This window comes from Mercenaria mercenaria, chromosome 17, assembly GCF_021730395.1.
Source record: "Mercenaria mercenaria strain notata chromosome 17, MADL_Memer_1, whole genome shotgun sequence".
NCBI lineage: Eukaryota > Metazoa > Mollusca > Bivalvia > Venerida > Veneridae > Mercenaria > Mercenaria mercenaria.
Window position 1 is genome coordinate 66,469,570 of NC_069377.1, and position 20,073 is coordinate 66,489,642.

The 20,073-nt window shown below is 34.5% G+C and overlaps 1 protein-coding gene across 1 annotated transcript in view; it reads right to left on the reverse strand.

The window, feature by feature from the left end:
• Positions 1–20,073, reverse strand: part of LOC123536790 (uncharacterized) — an 87,027-nt gene that overhangs the window by 42,797 nt on the left and 24,157 nt on the right. Inside the window, exons 4-7 of the mRNA XM_053527890.1 lie at positions 5,185–5,336; positions 3,871–4,681; positions 1,446–1,535; positions 7–192 (exon numbers count right to left, since the gene is read on the reverse strand). Coding sequence (XP_053383865.1) covers positions 7–192; positions 1,446–1,535; positions 3,871–4,681; positions 5,185–5,336 — 1,239 coding nt within the window. The remainder of the gene's footprint in view (positions 1–6; positions 193–1,445; positions 1,536–3,870; positions 4,682–5,184; positions 5,337–20,073) is intronic.

Below are 20,073 nucleotides of genomic sequence, written 5' to 3' on the forward strand. Positions count from 1 at the left end.
ACCAACCTTCTTTTGTGGTCCTCATTTTCTCGTATAATTTTGTCCATTTCCCGTTGTAGATGCATGAAATCAGAGCGACCATCTCCTGCTTGGCGTATGTTCATCAGTTCAGTTTCCAGACTATTGTTTTTCTGTTGTAACTGATTTATGTCATCCATCAGGCGCCGATTTTTATCTGTCTCCACTGCCATTCTGTAATATTATAACTTAAAATATTAAATTTGTATTTAGTATAACAGGGTTTTATGAAGTATCTTGATATGCTATGTTGTATTTGGCTTGGGTGGATTTTGCCACAAGGTGCTTGCACTGAATGTGATCTGGTCTGGCTAAATCCATCAAATGCATCACTGCAAACCAAAGTACTGCTTTCATAACCCCTTTTATTATATACATATACCAATTCTACTGTTATATCAGCCAAAAAAGACTATAATTTTAGATAATTAAGGTTGAAAATTCGTTTGAAACAAACTTTTTGACACATGGGACGCCACTACTAAAACAAGTATTCCCACCATTGAATATTTTTCTGTAACTGATGGGAACTGAATACTAAGTTTTGTACTCATTAACCCTTACCCTCCTAAATTTCTATAATGAACTTGTCCATCTTTTAATTTGGACAGTACCATTAACTGCTAAAAGGGGTGCTTACCAAAACGTGAGCCAATGCTCAACTATTCAAATTATTGTCCAAGAAGCAGGAATACTACCCTACATGTTAAAATATCTATAGAGTTTCAATCCAGTATCTGCATTAGTTCTGGAGATAGTAACTTGCATGCAAAACTTTAACCAGAAGTTTTAAGTCCAAAAGGGGGCATAATTTGGCCAAATGCACGTCAGAGTTATGGGACTTGATGCTATCAACTATTTTTATAACCCCGAAGACATGTGAAGTTTCAATTCAATATCTGCATTAGTTTTGAAGACAGTAACTTGCATGTAAAAATTTAACCAGGAAAGTCCAAAAGTGGGTATAATTTGGCCCAAATACATGTCAGAGTTATGGGACTTGACCCAGTAAGGTTGGTAATTTACCTAGAAAAAGAAAAAAATAAGTTTCAAAGCTATATGCCTTTAAATGATAGCCATACGTACTTGCAGGCAAAACTTTCACCATAAATTTCTAAGTCCAAAAGGGGGGGTGTAATTTGGCCAAAATGCAGGTCAGAGTTATGACTCTTGATGTATTTGTGTTTACATATATGCCATTTTTGCACCATTTTCTAGACTTTTCAACTTTTAAATTATTATTATGTTCTTATGCCATTATGAACATGTCATTGTATATGCTTGTAAATAATTGTATGGAGCATATTGAAAATTGGTCTTTGACCAAATAATTATTGTTTATCCACAATAAATTAAGTTGTTATTATTATTATTATTATTATTAACCTATGTATCAAGGTTATTCCATCAACTATACATGAACTTACCTGCTTTCAAAGTCTATTGCTGCTTGTTTGTTTTTCTCACATTGTAATTGATAATTACTTTTTTCCCTGTTAACCGCATTCAGCTCTTGTCTGTAAATAAAAAATATTTCCTTGAGATGCTTTACATCCCTTCTGTTCCAACCTTTAGTCAAACTGTTACAATGAATTTTTACCAAGCTACAGGACTTAAGTGTGGCATTAAAATTTTGTATTGATCATAGTTAGGAATTCCTCTGTGTAGGGCAGCTGGACATAACTGATTTTGATAAACATTGAAACAAAATTAACCTCAATCAGGATATCATTGAACAAAAATCATGAAATGATTGCTTCAAAGACAGCCATTTTATTCACTTCCACTTTAAAGTCACCATTTTATTCACTTCCACTTTAAAGTCACAAGTATGCTTGATATTTTGAAGAAATAGGTTGGTATGGGTATCATTTTATTAGTCAAACCAAACATAGGTGCTTAGGAGAATTATTATCTGATGGCAGAAATACTCTGATTGAAACACCACCAACTTAATTAACACATATTCAGTTTGTAACAATTGGAAAAACAGAGCATTTGCAGAGATTCAGGAAAAAATAATATTGTCAAATTTATAATGAGGTGATGGCCTATGGGTCCTCCCTCTATGATCAAGCAATTTAGTCAATCTGACTTGAGTAAACTTTCACAAAACATAATGTAAACAGGTATGAAACTTTTCTTCAAAAGCAAATCATCCTACATTTTTACTTAGTTTCAGTAAAATGCTGTAGAAATATTTTTCAGAGCTTTCGAAATTCTTAAAGGAAGTCAAAATCTGTACGTATAGGAGATTGGTTTCGTGCAACACATTTAAAACATTTTTGTTGCTGTTCTAGCTGTCCTTTGTAAATTGCTGGGAAAAAAACTTTTTCAAAATACATGACTGCTGTATTATGCTACTACAATGTCTTTGTAGATGATAACTGGTGCATTATGCCATTAAAACATTTTTGTAGATGTAAACTGGTGCATTATGCCATTAAAACATTTTTGTAGATGTAAACTGGTGCATTATGCCATTAAAACATTTTTGTAGATGATAACTGGTGCATTATGCAATTAAAACATTTTTGTAGATGTAAACTGGTGCATTATGCCATTAAAACATCTTTGTAGATGATAACTGGTGCATTATGCTATTAAAACATTTTTGTAGATGATCACTGATACATTATGCTATTAAAACATTTTTGTAGATGAAAACTGGTGCATTATGCCATTAAAACATCTTTGTAGATGATAACTGGTGCATTATGCTATTAAAACATTTTTGTAGATGATCACTAATACATTATGCTATTAAAACATTTTTGTAGATGTAAACTGGTGCATTATGCCATTAAAACATTTTTGTAGATGTAAACTGGTGCATTATGCCATTAAAACATTTTTGTAGATGATAACTGGTGCATTATGCCATTAAAACATTTTTGTAGATGTAAACTGGTGCATTATGCCATTAAAACATTTTTGTAGATGTAAACTGGTGCATTATGCCATTAAAACATTTTTGTAGATGATAACTGGTGCATTATGCCATTAAAACATTTTTGTAGATGAAAACTGGTGCATTATGCCATTAAAACATCTTTGTAGATGATAACTGGTGCATTATGCAATTAAAACATTTTTGTAGATGATCACTGATACATTATGCTATTAAAACATATTTGTAGATGATAACTGGTGCATTATGTTATTAAAATATCTTTGTAGATGAAAACAAAAAGTTTAAACTGCGTCATTAGTGTAGTTTGTTTGAAAAAGTTTTGTCATAGGATTGTGACTTTATTTTCAGAAATTAAAGGATAACACCTATCTTTATACATTTTGGTATTTGGAATTATTTGTACGATTACACTGGCTTACATTGGAAAATGATGTGTGATTAGAATCACACATGAAGTAGGAAACGAAATATCAGCTGTAACTGCATACAATTTCGGAGAAGAATAGAAAAGAGTCATGAGGCTGTATAATATGTACTTGGTCAATTGTACAACACGCATGTGTATGATTTTGTAACTCTTTACCTGCAGCCTACAAATAAATTACATTTAAAGCAGTTTCTATCAAAGCTCAAATGATCCGACTCGAATCCTAACTACAGAAAATAAAATTATAAGTTCCAATCTTTGGTGATTATATCGAGACATCACAAAGTCTTTCAAAATTAACTGTATATACCTACACACAAACCTTTCTAATTTACTTAACGATAGTGCTTGGAATTCATACTGGCCCAGATATTTGTCCTCAGGAAGTTGTATTGACCCTCAGCCTTTTGCCAGTACTACAACCCTTCAACAAATAACAAGGTCAATATGAAATCACTTGATTAATAACACTAAACTATAAACGTGTGATACAATTTTAAATAATACAAACCTTATAGCATCAAGTTCTCTTTCATACAGTGTTTTAAGATTTGCTACTTCCTCCTCCAATATTCTCGTCTGTTTCACAAACGTACTGGCATCAAGCCTATTATTCTGTTCACTAAGAAGACGAACCTTTTGTATGTATGTTGAGAACCTTTCATTCAGCATCTGGAGGTCCTCTTTCTCCTGCTTTCTTGCTGATGACATTGGCGAAATAATGTCAGTGCCGTAAAAATTCATGATTGGTGACTTCACTTCAGTCTTACTGTCAGAATTTACGCGATTTGAATCATAAGAAATATTTCTGTCGTTTATAGTTCTAGTGATGTGTCTACCAGGTGAGGTGTATCTGGAAGATGCTGTGGTAGAGTTACGATCCGAATATGGTGGTACCCTAGATTTCGAAGGTGATGCAGGTATTCTTATAGTTTCAGGATGACTGTCGTAACCAGAGTCAACTCTTGTTGGTGGACTTACACTTACTGTTCTATTGATATCTTTTGATGTCCTTGACTGACCTGTTGTGTATGTCACTCCAGGACTAGCTGTCTTTGATAAGTGACCGTTTTGGGATGATTTGACAAAGAACACAGTTTTCTCGTAAGGATTTTTAGGTGAACTGCCCTTTTCAAGTAAGAATTTATGAGATGAAACAAAGTGTGCACTTCGAGGTTCTTTACGTTCAGATGACGGTAATGCTGGGGTAGTTGGAGTAACAGGGAAGTCAGTTTGCTGTCCACTCTCCCTGGTTTCTATTGGAAGACTTTCCTTAGCTAAATCTTTACCATGAGGTTCTTGATCCTGATCTGTTGTTATATCTGTAACACAGAAACCATACGTCAAAACTTTAGTTACTACTGGAAAGAAAGACTGGGGTTGAACAGCTACTAAATAGGAGCAGAGTTGCACAGTGATGAGCAAAACACTCAAGTTAACCAGGTTTTCAAGTGATCCAAACTTAGATAAATAACTGGAAATGGCTGGCACCAAATGAAATACTTGTGTCTTTAATGTTCAAGTGAGCAGTGAAATTATTTCTTGGCTGCATGTTTCTTTTTTAATTGCAGCAGATACAACTGATCAAAGGAGATAAATGGATACAATATATAGTAAATAGGACTTCTATTAAAGGGAGGTAACTGAATTAATAAATGCAGCAAACAAGACATATGAACCACAGAAATAAACAAATGATAGAATTCAGTGCAAAAAGATCCAAGAATTAAAAAATTTTCTACCGTGCATCATAAACTATAGAATCATTGGTAAAAAAAATTATGTCACACATGTTTTCCTCCAAACTTTAAGTAAAATATCTTACCTTTTAAGTCAAGGAAATTGAAATCTTCCCTGTTTGAATCTTGTGATGTATTTTCCCATGAACCTTCAACAATAATTGGAATTTCTTCTCGGTAACCAAGGCGACTGGGACTACGTAACACTTGGTCTTCTACTTCGCGACCCTCACTAAATCTGAAATTACAAGGAGGTAAGAGCATAAATCGTATAGAAAAGTCTCAAAACCAATTTTTTATGCTTATCAAAATGGAACTGGATTTAGAAAGTTTTGGAATTTAGGACTCCAGCATGAAAGTCATGACAAACAAAACAAAACAAACTGATTAATTTGAGCTGAAATTGTGTCAGAATAAATGAGACTTTTGTTAAAGGGAGGTAACTGAATTAAAGTTACGTTCTAAAACTTTGTTTTGGACCAACTTTTGGAGCAGTTTGTTCAGCTCTCAACTAATTAAAAGGTGTTTCACATCTAAAAAACAGCTTGTATACAAACAAATGCACAAAAACTACATTACACATGAATAATATTTAAAATAGTACCTACAGAAATGTTTTAATAACAGTGTCAAAGTCAGTAACGGTTTGTTACATTACATATTCAAGTTATAAAATTACATACAGTAAGAAACACTAAATTTCAAATCAACAAACATTACATGTAAATGTACAATAAAAAGAAGTGCCTGACAAAAGACATCAAAAACAACAAACAAACCCATCTAACATCATTCCTTGTGAAAAAATCTTAAAACAAAAACTGTGCATCTATCTAGTTCATCATTCAGAAATCATTAATATTCAATATAAATATTTGATGTCTCTAAGATAAAGTACTTGTATAGTATAAAGATTAACTTGAAGTACTTCGGAATTCATTTTTATTGATGAGAACTATGAGAGCTCTTACAGATTTACTAATATAGTCTCTAATACACACAAGTAAAACAAAATTCATTTATGGTTATAATCCAGAAAAAATTGTCTATGGTTATGCAGTTTCAATTTTATTGTCTAGGTTTATGTAACTGTCAATCTATGCCATGTAATTCAAACATTAGTCTATGCCCATGTAACATAAACATTCATCTGTCAAACTGTGTTATTTAAACATTCATTTGCCAAACTATTATGGTTAAGTTCATGTTTCTATTAAACCCCAGACGAAATGTTGACCATGGTCACCACGGTTTTTGATGGTTGACAATGAACTAATGTGGTCAACCATCAAATACCATGGTGAAAACATGGTCAGGACCACGGTCAGCCATGGTCAACCATGGTGGGATAAAATTGGCCATGGACAACCATGGTCAGAAAAGATGATCAGTAGTTTGACCATGATCTACCATGGTCATTTTTTTTCAACCATGGTCATGTTAGTGATTTTCACACTTGTCAAGTTTTACAATGCACCAAAGACGCCTGACTGCAATGTGGCTCCAAAGGTTTTCCTAATTATAGAATAGTTTTCCTGCTTTTATAGACAGATTCAAAGGTAAACTTTCATAGTCTGATTATAATTTGTTGTCATCTTAGCTTTTTTATGACAAATAAATGACTGACTTGCAAAAATAGATATAGACTGCAATTGTCATGTATTTTCATAATCCTTTCAAATTCATATTTATACCGTTTTTGATAGTCAATAATCACCACGGTCGACCATGGTCGTGGACCTAGGTCAACCATGGTTGTCTGTGGTCCATAACCATGGTCGACCATGGGTTCTTTGATCGTGGTGCCAATTACCACAGCCATGGTCAACCATGGTCCCATGAACTACCATGGTACACAAGCTGTCTATTACCATGGTTGACCATGGTCAAAAGCCTCAGCTGACCATGGTTTGTGACCATGGTCTGATACCATGTTCTATGACTGTGGTGCCAATTACCGCACATGGTCAACCATTGCCCCATGATCATGAACTACCATGGTAAACCATGAACTATCATGGTAATAGACCATCAATTTCGACTGGGACTAATTAAACTATGTCTACACACACGTAATTAAAACATACATCTGTCAAATGTATATGTGTCCATATATTTCAAATATTCATCTGTCAATCAGCGTTTAAGCACATATCTGTCAAGGTATGTCTATGTCAATGTTTCTGCAAAACTGTGCCAATATACATGTAACCAGTAATTAAACAAGAGCCATCACAGGAGACGGCACACTGTTTTGAGTCTGAATCAAATTCATTAAGTAATACAAAGATATAGTGGAGGTTCATCAAAGTCAACCTAAGATTCTGAGTAAAAAGTGGGCACAATTCATGAAATACTGGTGGCACGGGCATGGACCTTGAGTCATATGATGTGTGTGATGATGCTGAACAACTATTCTAAGTTTGAATAAGATCCATTTAGTAATAGCAGAGACAGAGTGAAAGTGCACCAAATCTTTAACCTAAAATTCTAAGTAAAAAGGGGGTATAATTCATGAAATATTGGTGTAACAGTTATGGCCCTTGTGCCATACGATGTAGGTGATGATGAGGAGTAACTGTTTTAAGTTTGAAGTTAGAACACAAGGACCATTTGTGTGAAATTGTTTTAAAATTGGGCCAGCAGTTTCGTACAAGAAAATTTTGTAAGTTTCTACTATATACATATAGGGAAAAGTGACCACTGTGATGCTATGGCGACCATGTTTTTTTGACAAATCAAAACTAGAGTTGTCACAAGAGTGACGAATTATACCCCCACAACATGGCCTTGTCACAGAACTAAGTCAATGTCAAAGCTGAACTTACTTGACCTTTGACCTACTGACCTCAAAATCAATAGAGGTCATCTGCTGGTCATGATCTACCTCCCTATGAAGTTTCAAGATCCTCGGCCCAAGCGTTCTCAAGTTATTGTCCGAAGAAGGTTTAAATGTTCCAGGTCACTCTGACCTTTGACCTTTGGAACTCAAAATCATTAAAGGTCATCTGCTGGTCATGACCAACCTCCCTATTAAGTTTCGTGATCCTAGTCCCAAGCGTTCTGAAGTTATTGTCCGGAAACAGTTTAAATCTTCCGAGTCGCTGTGACCTTGACCTTTGACCTACTGACCTCAAAATCAATAGGGGTCATCTGCTGGTGCTAACCAACCTCCCTATCAATTTTCATGATCCTAGGCCCAAGCATTCTCAAGTTATCATCCGGAAACTGTTTAACTGTTTTGTATTATTGTGACCTTGACCGTTGACCTACTAGCCTCAAAGGGTTTAATATGACCTGTATTCAATCATGTTACACCTGTGTACAAAAATTTATGATCCTAGACCCAAGCGTTCTAAAGTTATCATCCGGAAACCGTTTAACTGTTCCAAGTCACTGTGACCTTGACCTCTGACCTACTGACCTGAAAGTAGAACTTAACCTGTATTTCATAATGTTACACCTGTGTACTAAAATTTATGATCCTAGGCCCAAGTGTTCTCAAGTTATCATCCGGAAACCATTTAACTGTTCCGAGTCACTGTGACCTTGACCTTTGACCTACAGTCCTCAAAGTCAAACTTGACCTGTATTTTATGATGTTACACCTGTGTACCAAAAAATATTTAAATCGGTCAAGTCTTTCATGAGTTATCATCCGGAAACCGTTTTACTGTTCAGGGTCACTGTGACCTTGACCTTTGACCTACTGGCCCCAAATTCGAACTTGGGCTGTATTTTCTGATGTTGCACCTGTATACCAAAAATTATTTAAATCGGTCAAGCCTTTCAAGAGTTATCATCCGGAAACCAAGAAAACTGACGGATCGACGGACCAACCAACCGACTGACCGCCAAGCTCACTCCTATATACCCCCCAAACTTCGTTTTGTGGGATTATAATAATTTGAAAACTAGAGATGCTTTTGAGAAAAGCGCACGTCTCCCACAACTGCCCCTATAAAAAATGTCTAGTTTCTCTAGATGGGCTAGACGAGTGGATCCAATTAGATGGTCTAGACGAGTGGATCCAATCAGTAATTCAAGGGCCATAATTCAAAAGTGATTGGGCGGATTTGGCTAGTTATCAAATCTGGCTGAGGTCTTATGGTCAAACAGATTTTGTTCAAGTTTGGTGAAGATTGGATGAGAAATATTCAACTTAGAGAGCGAACAAGAGTAAAAAGGCTGATTGTTCGTTAATTTTTAGGTAATTCAAGGGCCGTAACTCCAAAATCCCTGGACTGATTTGGCTAGTTAGGCCAGTATTTTTTTATCTATAGTTTTACCGACCCGCCGACCCTAAAATTTGGGAAAGTGAAAAAAAAAAAAAAAAAAAAAGATTTCAGAAAAAAATCGAAGTGTCAAAAAATGATGCACACACGAGTGATCCGCCAACTGACCATAATTAGAACGGTACCTGAACGTTAAACGTGCAGCTTTTATACCAACAGTACGTCCAAAATGAGATGTTAATTTTTCGTGCAACAAAAAGCACATCGATACGAACACCGTGTCCGTTTATCCGCGCCCAGCGATCGGCGGACACGTTGTGTCGTGGTGTGCAATCACAGTGATTCTCTGTGTATATTACGTCTAACTAAATTAACCCCGTTTTTCATTGTAGAAAGATAATTTTTGCTCCCATATTTTGTTTTCTGTTTTCAGGTAAATACCAAGCTTATAAGATGTGTAATTATAAACCTTTTAGTTTCCTTTGTTTATGTTTATAATTCTATGTAAAAATGTTAAAACGTCCACTAACAATTACTGCTAACATTACATGTTAGAATAAATGTTTTACTCACCTCCGTTGCAATTAAACTGCCTAATTCTTTCTTTCGTTTAGCATGTTTGCCCATTTTCACATGTTGCAAAACTATTTGGTAAGTTACTTATAATTAATAAGTTCATGTTGGTTAATAAGTGCTAATTAGATAATAATTTGTCGGTGCCCGTTCAATACGGCCCATACGTTTGTCAATAAAGAGTAATTAAATTTTTGACTGTTTTCGAGTAAAAACTTATTTGCAGTTTCAAAACAGTTAATATTAACTTCAACTCGTAAAAGTTTTTGATATTTAAATCAATTTCATTTTTACTTGTAGCCCTGTTTATTTTTATTTTGCACTGATTTATTATCATAAGGCAGTGGTTACGATTACGGTACCGTATTATTATTATCGTAATGTTTACAATGAATTAAGGGATAAATGAAATGTAACAAAGCAATTATTGTTTTCTATTCCAGGTACAGTCGCAAACTACTAGTACATCAAATTAGAAAGAAACAAGAAGTAAAGTTTCGGAGCATGACGTGTTAATGGCTAGTAATACGGTCCCGCACGTTACTAAAGCTAGTCATACGTGAGGCACATTCAGCTAGACCGTCGTGTTTGGACTATATGAGTAGTTTTGATAATGCTTTTGATTTCAAATAACTGTATAAAAAGAAGTTTATTTTCAAACAGTGATAATCACATACTACTAGATTTTTGGCCGTCGTGCGGGACCGTTCACTAAAGGATGTTTTAAAGCCACTTATAAATATGTATTATTTCCACATGGTGTATAATAAATAATGAAAGCGTAAAATAGCTGTTATCTATGCTTACGGGAAGAAACTTTCAACAAGAGTGAAAATTACAGCACAACACCAGAGGAGGGAAGGAGCAGAAAACACAAAAATCGGCCTTCTATATCTTTTTTATTTCCCTTTTATTCTATACAAAATTTAACGGAATATAACATTTATTAGGAAGCACAAACAATTTAAACAAAAAAAAGCCAAGAATGCTTTGCAATAGACAGAAAGACATTTGTTATGTTGCGTTCTCATAAAAATTATAATGCTTCCATTTAATTTTATTTCTTTATTTCTTATTCATAAGATGTACATAGATTTAAACGATACCAACAATTGAAGTTTATTTATATAAAATACAGACAGACAGGCATACATATTCTATAAACCGTCATGTGATAATCACAGATATTATGTGACAAATATACCTTCAGTTGTTAAAACAAAACATTGTATTGTATTTATTTTTTGCTGCTGTTCCCCTTAGCCTATTACATCGACCAAACTTTATGAAAAAGATCACATAATTATGTTTTTTACAAATATGCAAATATCTTAATTTTGCCGAAAATAATACAGAATGGAGAATAAACAATTTTTGTCATATACGAATTATATGATGAACACAAAATAATCTGTTAGCACTATCAATACACAGGTCTTTGTATTATATGATGCTATAGATATATTATGACATTTAATGCTATTAAAATTATGTTATTAACAAAACAAACATTAAATTGTAAGTTCTTGCTTCCAAGGCTCGTGTACAGCTTTCTTCTTGCCCTGAAAAAAAGCAGATAAAATTTATATTTTTAATACAGATGTATGTTACACATTAATAGTTTCTTGAAATTCGACATGTCATGTGATAGAATTCCATTAATGTTATTTCAGACATGTAGACATGCATCGAAATGTTTAAATGGATGATTGCTTTGTTTATATAAAAGTGAATACCACTGTTTCCTGAGCAAAAACTTTTAATTCTGATATTCTATATTGTACTAAAATTTTATTTCAAAATTCTTTTTGATAGTTACATTAGCAAATAAATTCGTAATAAATTAACAAATTATTTAAAAATTATTGATTTTAACTGGTAACTTACCTCTTAAATAATTATCAAATTACATGCAAACTGTGAACGAAGATTAATTGTTAGGGTGTTAAATAACGTTATCGTATTAAAATTTTTGTTAGTATAACAACAGAAAACTGAAAAGTGAACTCTAAATAAAACAACTGAATTCACAGGTTTTATTGTTTATTAAGCACAGTCTCATCGTATACGCTACTTGTCAAGTGCTCTACCTGCAAAATACGAAGTCTCCAAAATCAACTAGCAGACGAACATTGAAACTGAAAAATTACGATGTTATTTAATGTTATCATACATATATATATTTCCTTTCATTTTTGGATAAAATAAAATGGAAAATAGCATATTTTAAAACAATCTTGAAAACTGCGATTTACCGCGATTTCACGGCGAAACAGCGTGGTTGGCGAGCACTGTGTCTGGACACACTGGGTGTCCATTGGGACTTTTTATTTTGGACGTACTGTAAATCAAACAAAATTAAATGCGAGAAAAAAAAAACTATAACGACTCTCTTTAACTTTTATCCGCCAACTTGTTTCACAAGTTTGATTCAATAATCGTCAAATAATTTGGTAAGAGTGTTGTCTTATTAGTAGTTTCAGTTTAGGTCGAGATTTTGCAAAAATACTTTACAATCGAGGATTTTTTAAAAAAAAATTTTCCCGCCACCGACCCTATCTTTTTTCCAAAAAAATCGGTAAAACTAATAATAAAAAAATACTGGCCTTATCGAACTTGGCTGGGGTCTTATGGTCAAACACATTTTGTTCAAGTTTGGTGAAGATCGGATCAGAAATGTTTGACTTAGAGTGCAAACAAGAGTAAAAAGTACGGTTTTTGGTTATTCAAGGGTCATAACTCCAATATGCCTGGACCGATTTGGCTAGTTATCGAACGTGGCTGAGGTCTCATGGTCAAACACATTTTGTTTAAGTTTGGTGAAAATCGGATGCGAAATGTTTGACTTAAGAGTGTGGACAAGCTTTGTGACTGACAGACAGATAGACAGACACACACACACAGACTGGAGTAAATCAATATGTCTCCCACACCACTGTGTGATGGGAAACATAATTCTTGGTAGAAAGTCACACAAGGACCATTTGTGAAATTATTTTGAAATTTGGCCAGTATTTTGACATATTAAGAAGATTTTTAAAGTTTCAAAAATATACATAGAGAGAAAGTGACCACACCCTATAGCAGACATGTTTTTAAATGAATCAGACAAATCTGAACACTCTTGGTAGAAAGTTACACAAAGACTATTTGTGTGAAATTATTTTAAAATTGGGCCTGCAGTTGGACAAGATGATTTTTTAAAGTTTTTACTATATACATATAGGGAAAAGTGACTATGCCCTCTTGCGGCCGTGATTGACGAATCAGAAAAATTTGAAAACCTTGGCAGAAGGGTACATTAGGACCATCTGTGTGACATTATTTCAAAATCTGACCAGCGGTTTTGGAGATGTTGTTTGAAGATTTTTTGGCAGCCCCTATGTAGAACCAAGCAGAACCGTTTGAACAATTTAATTAGAAGACCACCCAAGGAACATCTAGGTCAAGTTTCATCAAAAGTCATTCATTGGTTTTGGAGGAGATGTTGTTCAAAGAAATTATTGACGACGGACACGCATGATGCACGACGGACATAGCATAATCACAATAGCTCACTATGAGCATTTCGTGCTTAGGTGAGCTAAAAATGAAGAAAATTTTTTTAATGTCCTTTTACGAGGCTTTTGCAGAACTTGCATTTAGCAATATTTCAATAACTACGATGAATGTTGGTTTGTTTTTGGGCCAAATTATTGTTTTTACTTTTAATACCATTTTTCTGTTGTTTGTGGTCCATTGCTTGTCATAAACTAAAATGAAATATACAAGATTTTAGAAGCACTCTGACTGGATAGGAATTATCAAGTCATTTTGCAAAACATGTTGCATTAAAACTAAATTCTGAATGGCTGAAAAAAATGAATGTAACAGGGTTTTCGACACCGGTCAATAACACGCAAAGGTATCTCAAATTTTCATCTTATTCAAACATTTCAAATATCCATGTATCACATACCCTAATTACTACATTTTCTTTCTGTCTCATTTTTACATCTGCAAAAAAAGCACACAAAAAAATACACCATTTAATTACCTCACAACCTTCCTTGGTTTAACTTTAACTTCGGTATCTTTTGCCACTCCCATACCAGTATTTTTTATTAATCAGCCACATAAAAGCTTTCAGTCATTTTCAAGAATATCATCAGACCTTCTTTAGGTTACAATCAGCTGATTAAAGCATAATGATCATCACTTTTTCTTAAAACTTTCAAAATACACAAGCAAAATGAAAACTCCATATACATGTAGATGAAAACATCACTTCTGCTAACAGTATAAATTCCCTCATTGACTGAATGTTTCAGTATCTAAATGGCTATTAAACCATGTCCTTTCAGTTCAAATATTCATATTGACTTTCCAGCAATAAAAATATGCATCCAGATCATAAAATGGCTTACAATATGAAAGGTATTTTGTCCAATTACAAAGTCAGAATAATCCTATTATGAAGTATGGATTTATTTCTTAAGAACCATACTTTAATGGTTTCAATATTTTAATGAATTTATTTTCCATCTCAGTTTATTTACTGCATTTAATTTTTATACTTCCCAAGTGTCAATTGTTAGTTTATAATAAATGCAAGACCAGTGCTTTTAGGCATTCACATAAAGATTTTTAGCTGTGTCCAAGACAAAATTATTTAGGACTGTCCTAGTTTAACAGATTTTACCTCAGCAATACAGCTTTTGTCAATTTTAAATTTCAGAATATTTCTTTAAAACATAGCAACTCCACCTTTAAAACCAATTAGGAAGAGATTCTGTAAACATCCAATATGATAAAATCAATCCAGAGATTTGTTTATCTTCTGTTAAATTAACCTTTAACAAACAGATACGGTGATCAATTAATCAACATTCAAACAAAGGAATTGGCCAGACTGAACAAAATGTCAATCGATCTATGGCTCCAATGTTTGCAGACCAGTCTAAGAATACAGTCCTGCCATTGGTCAACTTCAACACTGTGTTCAAAATCAACCAATCAGATGCTGGATTTATGAGACTGGTCTTCAAATTCAGCCCTGTCGTATTGAGCCCTGGTAGAAGATAATTTCATAGGAAAATTCAGTCTCTGTAGGTTTCAAACCTAAATTTGAGATAAACAAGTCTGGAAGTCTACAATTTCTAGACCATACTCAGGATAAATTCTCCCCACACTCTTAATTTTTCCACAATCTTCGAAGACCTTTTTTAAGCATTGTGCATGCAATATTTCATTTATACATAAAATATCGATTTATTATATTATATACTTGAAAGCACTTAAATATTGTACTCCACCCATAAAACCTGATTTATTTCACATTTCCTTCATCAAAATATGTTTTCATACTTTTCTAAAATCAAAATAAAAAACATCAGATTTTTTTAACATGTATATTCAATAGTAAGAAACTGTTTTCTTAATGTTGTTTTGTTGTTGTTGTTTTTAAAAGTTGCAACAGCTCAATGGAAATTTATTGCTCTTTTAGCTCTGTATAGAAATTTGAACCATCTAACATTATGATGACTAAAGCTTATATTTTTAAGTTTCTGAGTACTGTCTGAAACTTAAGATACCCAGACGAAAAGATGACCATGGTTGACCGCAGTTTTTTATGCTTGACCATGTTTCAATGTGGTCAACTATCAAATACCATGGTGAAAACATGGTCAGGAACACGGTCAGCCATGGTCAACCATGGTGAGATAAAGATTGGCCATGGTCAACCATGGTCAGAAAAGACGGTTAACAGTTTGTCCATGGTCTACCGTGGTCAACTTTTTTCAACCACGGTTGACCATGGACTACCATGGTCATGTTAGTAATTTTCACACTTATCAAGTTTTACAATGCACCACAGACGCCTGACTGCATTTTGGCTCCAAAGGTTTTCCTGGCTATAGAATAGTTTTCCTGCATTTATAGAAAGATTTAAAGGTAAACTTTCATAGTCTGACTATAATTTGTTGTCATCTTAGCAAGTTTCTGACAAATAAATGTCTGACTTGCAAAAATAGAAATAGACTGCAACTGTCATGTATTTTCACGACCCTTTCAAATTCATATTTATACAGTTTTTGACAGTCAATAATCACCATGGTCAACCATGGTCTGGGACCTTGGTTGACCATGGTTGACTGTGGTCCACAACCATGGCTGACCATGGTTTTTTACTATGGTCTGATACCATGTTTTATGACCGTGGTGCCAATTACCACAGCCATGGTCAACCATGGTAAACCATTGTCCCATGACCATGAACTACCATGGTAAACCATGAATTACCATGGTAATTAACCGTCAATTTTGACTGGGAATTTCTTTAATATTTTGTCAACAGATTTTATCATAATCCATAGTTAAACATAACTGCTATCACATTTATTATCCAGTCTTATATTTTCCACTTAAAATGTTCCTTTAAACATTCGCCAAACCGAACTTCAAAATGATGTTAACAAGTCTGCTTAACGACCAGTATTATATATTGTACAAGCTCTTTCTCTTACTACACAATATTCATTTTAATTTCTTTTGTATGCTTCTCAATTTTAAACATTGGAATGCTTCAAGTTTAACTTAGCCACGGGTTAAATACAAAATTACAATTAAATTTAAACAAGCCGTATTGAATATTTTAAAATGTATTAGAACTTCAGGAACAAGGCAAATAATTGCTTCCTTTATACAAGTACAATACAAATGAAACTTTAATGAACAATAAGGTAATTCTATACATTCGGTACATCATAAATTATAGCTAAACATAATTTTTATGGAGAACCCAGAAAGAAACTTAAGTTCCACATAATATGAGTGAATGTGAAAGAAATCTAAGTGCTTCTTTATTTATATATGGTACACTTAGACCTCTTTCCCATTCACACCTTGATATTGACAGGTACAACATGCATTTTTTTGTGTTAACTGATAAAACTAGAAAAGTTTCTTTCCTTTCAAAAATGATATATATTGGCAAAATATCTGCATGAGATAATGTTTTAAAACATGTTATAAATATAACTTCAAAGTGGTTCTCTAAAATCTTAAACAAAATTAAGTGCACAGACTTCTGATGGAAAATAAATTAACTGAAAACTGCAAGAAGTTTCATTACAAGAGCTGTCACAAGAGACAGCACGCTCCACTATTTCGATGCTGGATAGTGAAACTGGGCACATCTGACGAAGCTGGAGCTGTCACTGGTGTGTTCAATGACTCCTATGTGGATGAAATATTGGATAATAGCTTGAGTCTGTGTCAAAAGTAATAAGAGAGATAAGGATCAACTGTATCAAAACATTAAATATTTAGTATAATTCTTAGCAAAAAGGGAGCATAATTCATGAAATATTGGTGCAAGAGTGATGCACCTGGTGTCATGTTGAATCAAATCCATTAGCAATAACCCGAGATATAGTGAAAATGCATCAAAACTAACCTTTAATTCTAAGTAAAAGGGGCATAATTCATTAAAAATTGGTGCCAGAGTTATGGACCTTGTGTCATATGATGTGGGTGATAAGGTGGAACAACTATTTAAAGTTTGAATCAAATCCATTTAGTAATAACTGAGTTAGAGTGAAAGTGCATCAAAACTTGAACCTGAAATTATAAGTAACAAGAGCTGTCTCCATAGGATGACACATGCCCCCGATGGCACTTTGAATGAATAGTTATGGCCGATGTTAGAGTTTAGGACCTTTGACCTACGGACCTGGGTCTTGTGCGCGACACGTCGTCTTACTGTGGTACACATTCATGCCAAGTTGTTGGTAAATCCATCCATCGATGACAAGGATATGGATTGGACACGAAAATTGCGGACAGACTGACAGACGGTTCAAAAACTATATGCCTTCCTTGGGGGCATAAAAAGGGGGGATAATTAATGAAATAATAAAGAGTTATGGCCCTTGTGTCATATGATGTTAGTGATGATGTTGAACAACTATTTTAAGTTTGAATTAAATCCATATAATAACAAGGCAGTCTGAAAGACAGCTAAATCCCCTGCCACTGCTATGGATAGTGAAAGGGTAAAACCTTTGATTTTAGCTGTGACCTTGACCTTGAACTGACATGGCTGACTCATGAATTCTGCACAACGTCTTGATGAGGTGATCATTTGACCAAAGTTTCATGAAAATCCTTCAAGGGGTTTAGGAGATACAGAGCTGAAACCTTTGACCTTCAGTTGTGACCTTGACCTTGAGTTGACATGGCTGACTCACGAGTTCTTGATGAGGTGATCATTTGACCCCAGTTTGATGAAAATCCTTCAAGGGGTTAAGGAGATACAGAATGGACACCAAGTGGAAGGCTCAAACCATAGACCCTTAGTTGTGACCTTGACCTTGAGCTGCCATGGTTGACTCATAATTTCTGCACATCGTTCTGATGAGGTAATCATTTGACCCAAGTTTTATAAAAAATTTTCAAGGGGTTTAGGAGATATAGAGCGGACATGAAATGGAAGGCTCAAACCTTTGACCTTCAGTTGTGACCTTGACCTTGAGTCGACATGGCTGACTCATAAGTTCTGCACATCGCCTTGATGAGGTGATCGTTTGACCCAAGTTTGATGAAAATCCTTCAAGGGGTTTAGGAGATATAGAGCGGACACAAAATGGAAGGTTCAAACCATTGACCCTAAGTTGTGACCTTGACCTTGAGCTGGCATGACTGACTCATGGGTTCTGCACATCGTCTTGATGAGGTGATCATTTGACCCAAGTTTTATAAAATTCCTTCAAGGGGTTTAAGAGATATAGAGCGGACACAAAATGGAAGGCTCAAACCTTTGACCTTGAGTTGTGACCTTGACCTTGAGCTGGCATGGCTGACTCATGGGTTCTGCACATCGTCTTGATGAGGCGATCATTTGACCCAAGTTTTATAAAATTCCTTCAAGGGGTTTAGATGATATAGAGCGGACACAAAATGGCAGGCTCAAACCTTTGACCTTGAGTTGTGACCTTGACCTTGAACCGACAAGGCTGACTCATGGGTTCTGCACATAGTCTTGATGAGGTGATCATTTGACCCAAGTTTCATGAAAATTCTTCAAGGGGTTTAGGAGATATGGACCGGACACGATTTTGTTACGGACGGAAGGACGGACGGAAGGACGCAGACCATTCCTATAATCCCTCCACCATGGTGCGGGATTAATAACTGAGATAGAGTGAAAGTACACCAAAACTTTAACCTGAAATTCTAAGTAAAAAGGGGGGATAATTCATGAAATATTGGTGCTAGAGTTATGACCCTTGTGCCATATGATGTGGGTGATGATGAGGAACAACTATTTTAAGTTTGAAGTAAATCCATCAAGAATAACAAAGATAAAGAGAAAGTGCATCAAAACTTTAACTAAAGTGTGGATGCGGAAGGACGCCGACGCCGGGTCGAGTAGGATAGCTCTCCATACCTCGTATAGTCAAGCTAAAAATCTAGACTGTACGATTACAAGTTGTACTGATCTTTCTACACTACCCTATCATTCCAACTGGCTAAATTTTCTTAGTATAATCACTATCTGAGATACTTTAAAAGGTCAGGTTCATACACAATTCTACATTTTAAGTGTTCATAGTCCATTAGGACACTGGTCCCGCTTATTGTTAAAAGACTATGTATATATAAATATATATATATATATATTTTTGCTAGTCCTGCTTAGGGAAATCCCATCCTCAGATACTGAATAATATTCCTATAAGGTTTCTTGTGTCTAGGTCAATATGTATGACACAAAATTTAACTCCCTTTTCTACCTCAAGGGCCATAACTCTGACTGGATTAGTGAAATCGCAAGTAAAACGCCAGGTGCACAACTTCACATGCCGAATGCTTGTGTCTGTTCGGTTTTGCGTCGCTTATTAACAATATTTCAGTTATGTCATCAAAAAATGGCGTATGTCTGCATAACAACTGAGCAATCCCTTGTATTTTCCACTTATAATCCATTTTTCACCAAAACAGTTTTTCTTTATTCTTTTCCCACATTTATTTTTCAAAAAGTTTGTAAGTTCAACTATTACTAGATTTTATTTTTTTAACTAAATCTGTGTATGATAGAGGATCTAAAATACGACCTAAACTTGTACCACCATGCACAGTCTTTATTTCATTATTTCAAAACCTAGTGAAAACAAGACAATATGT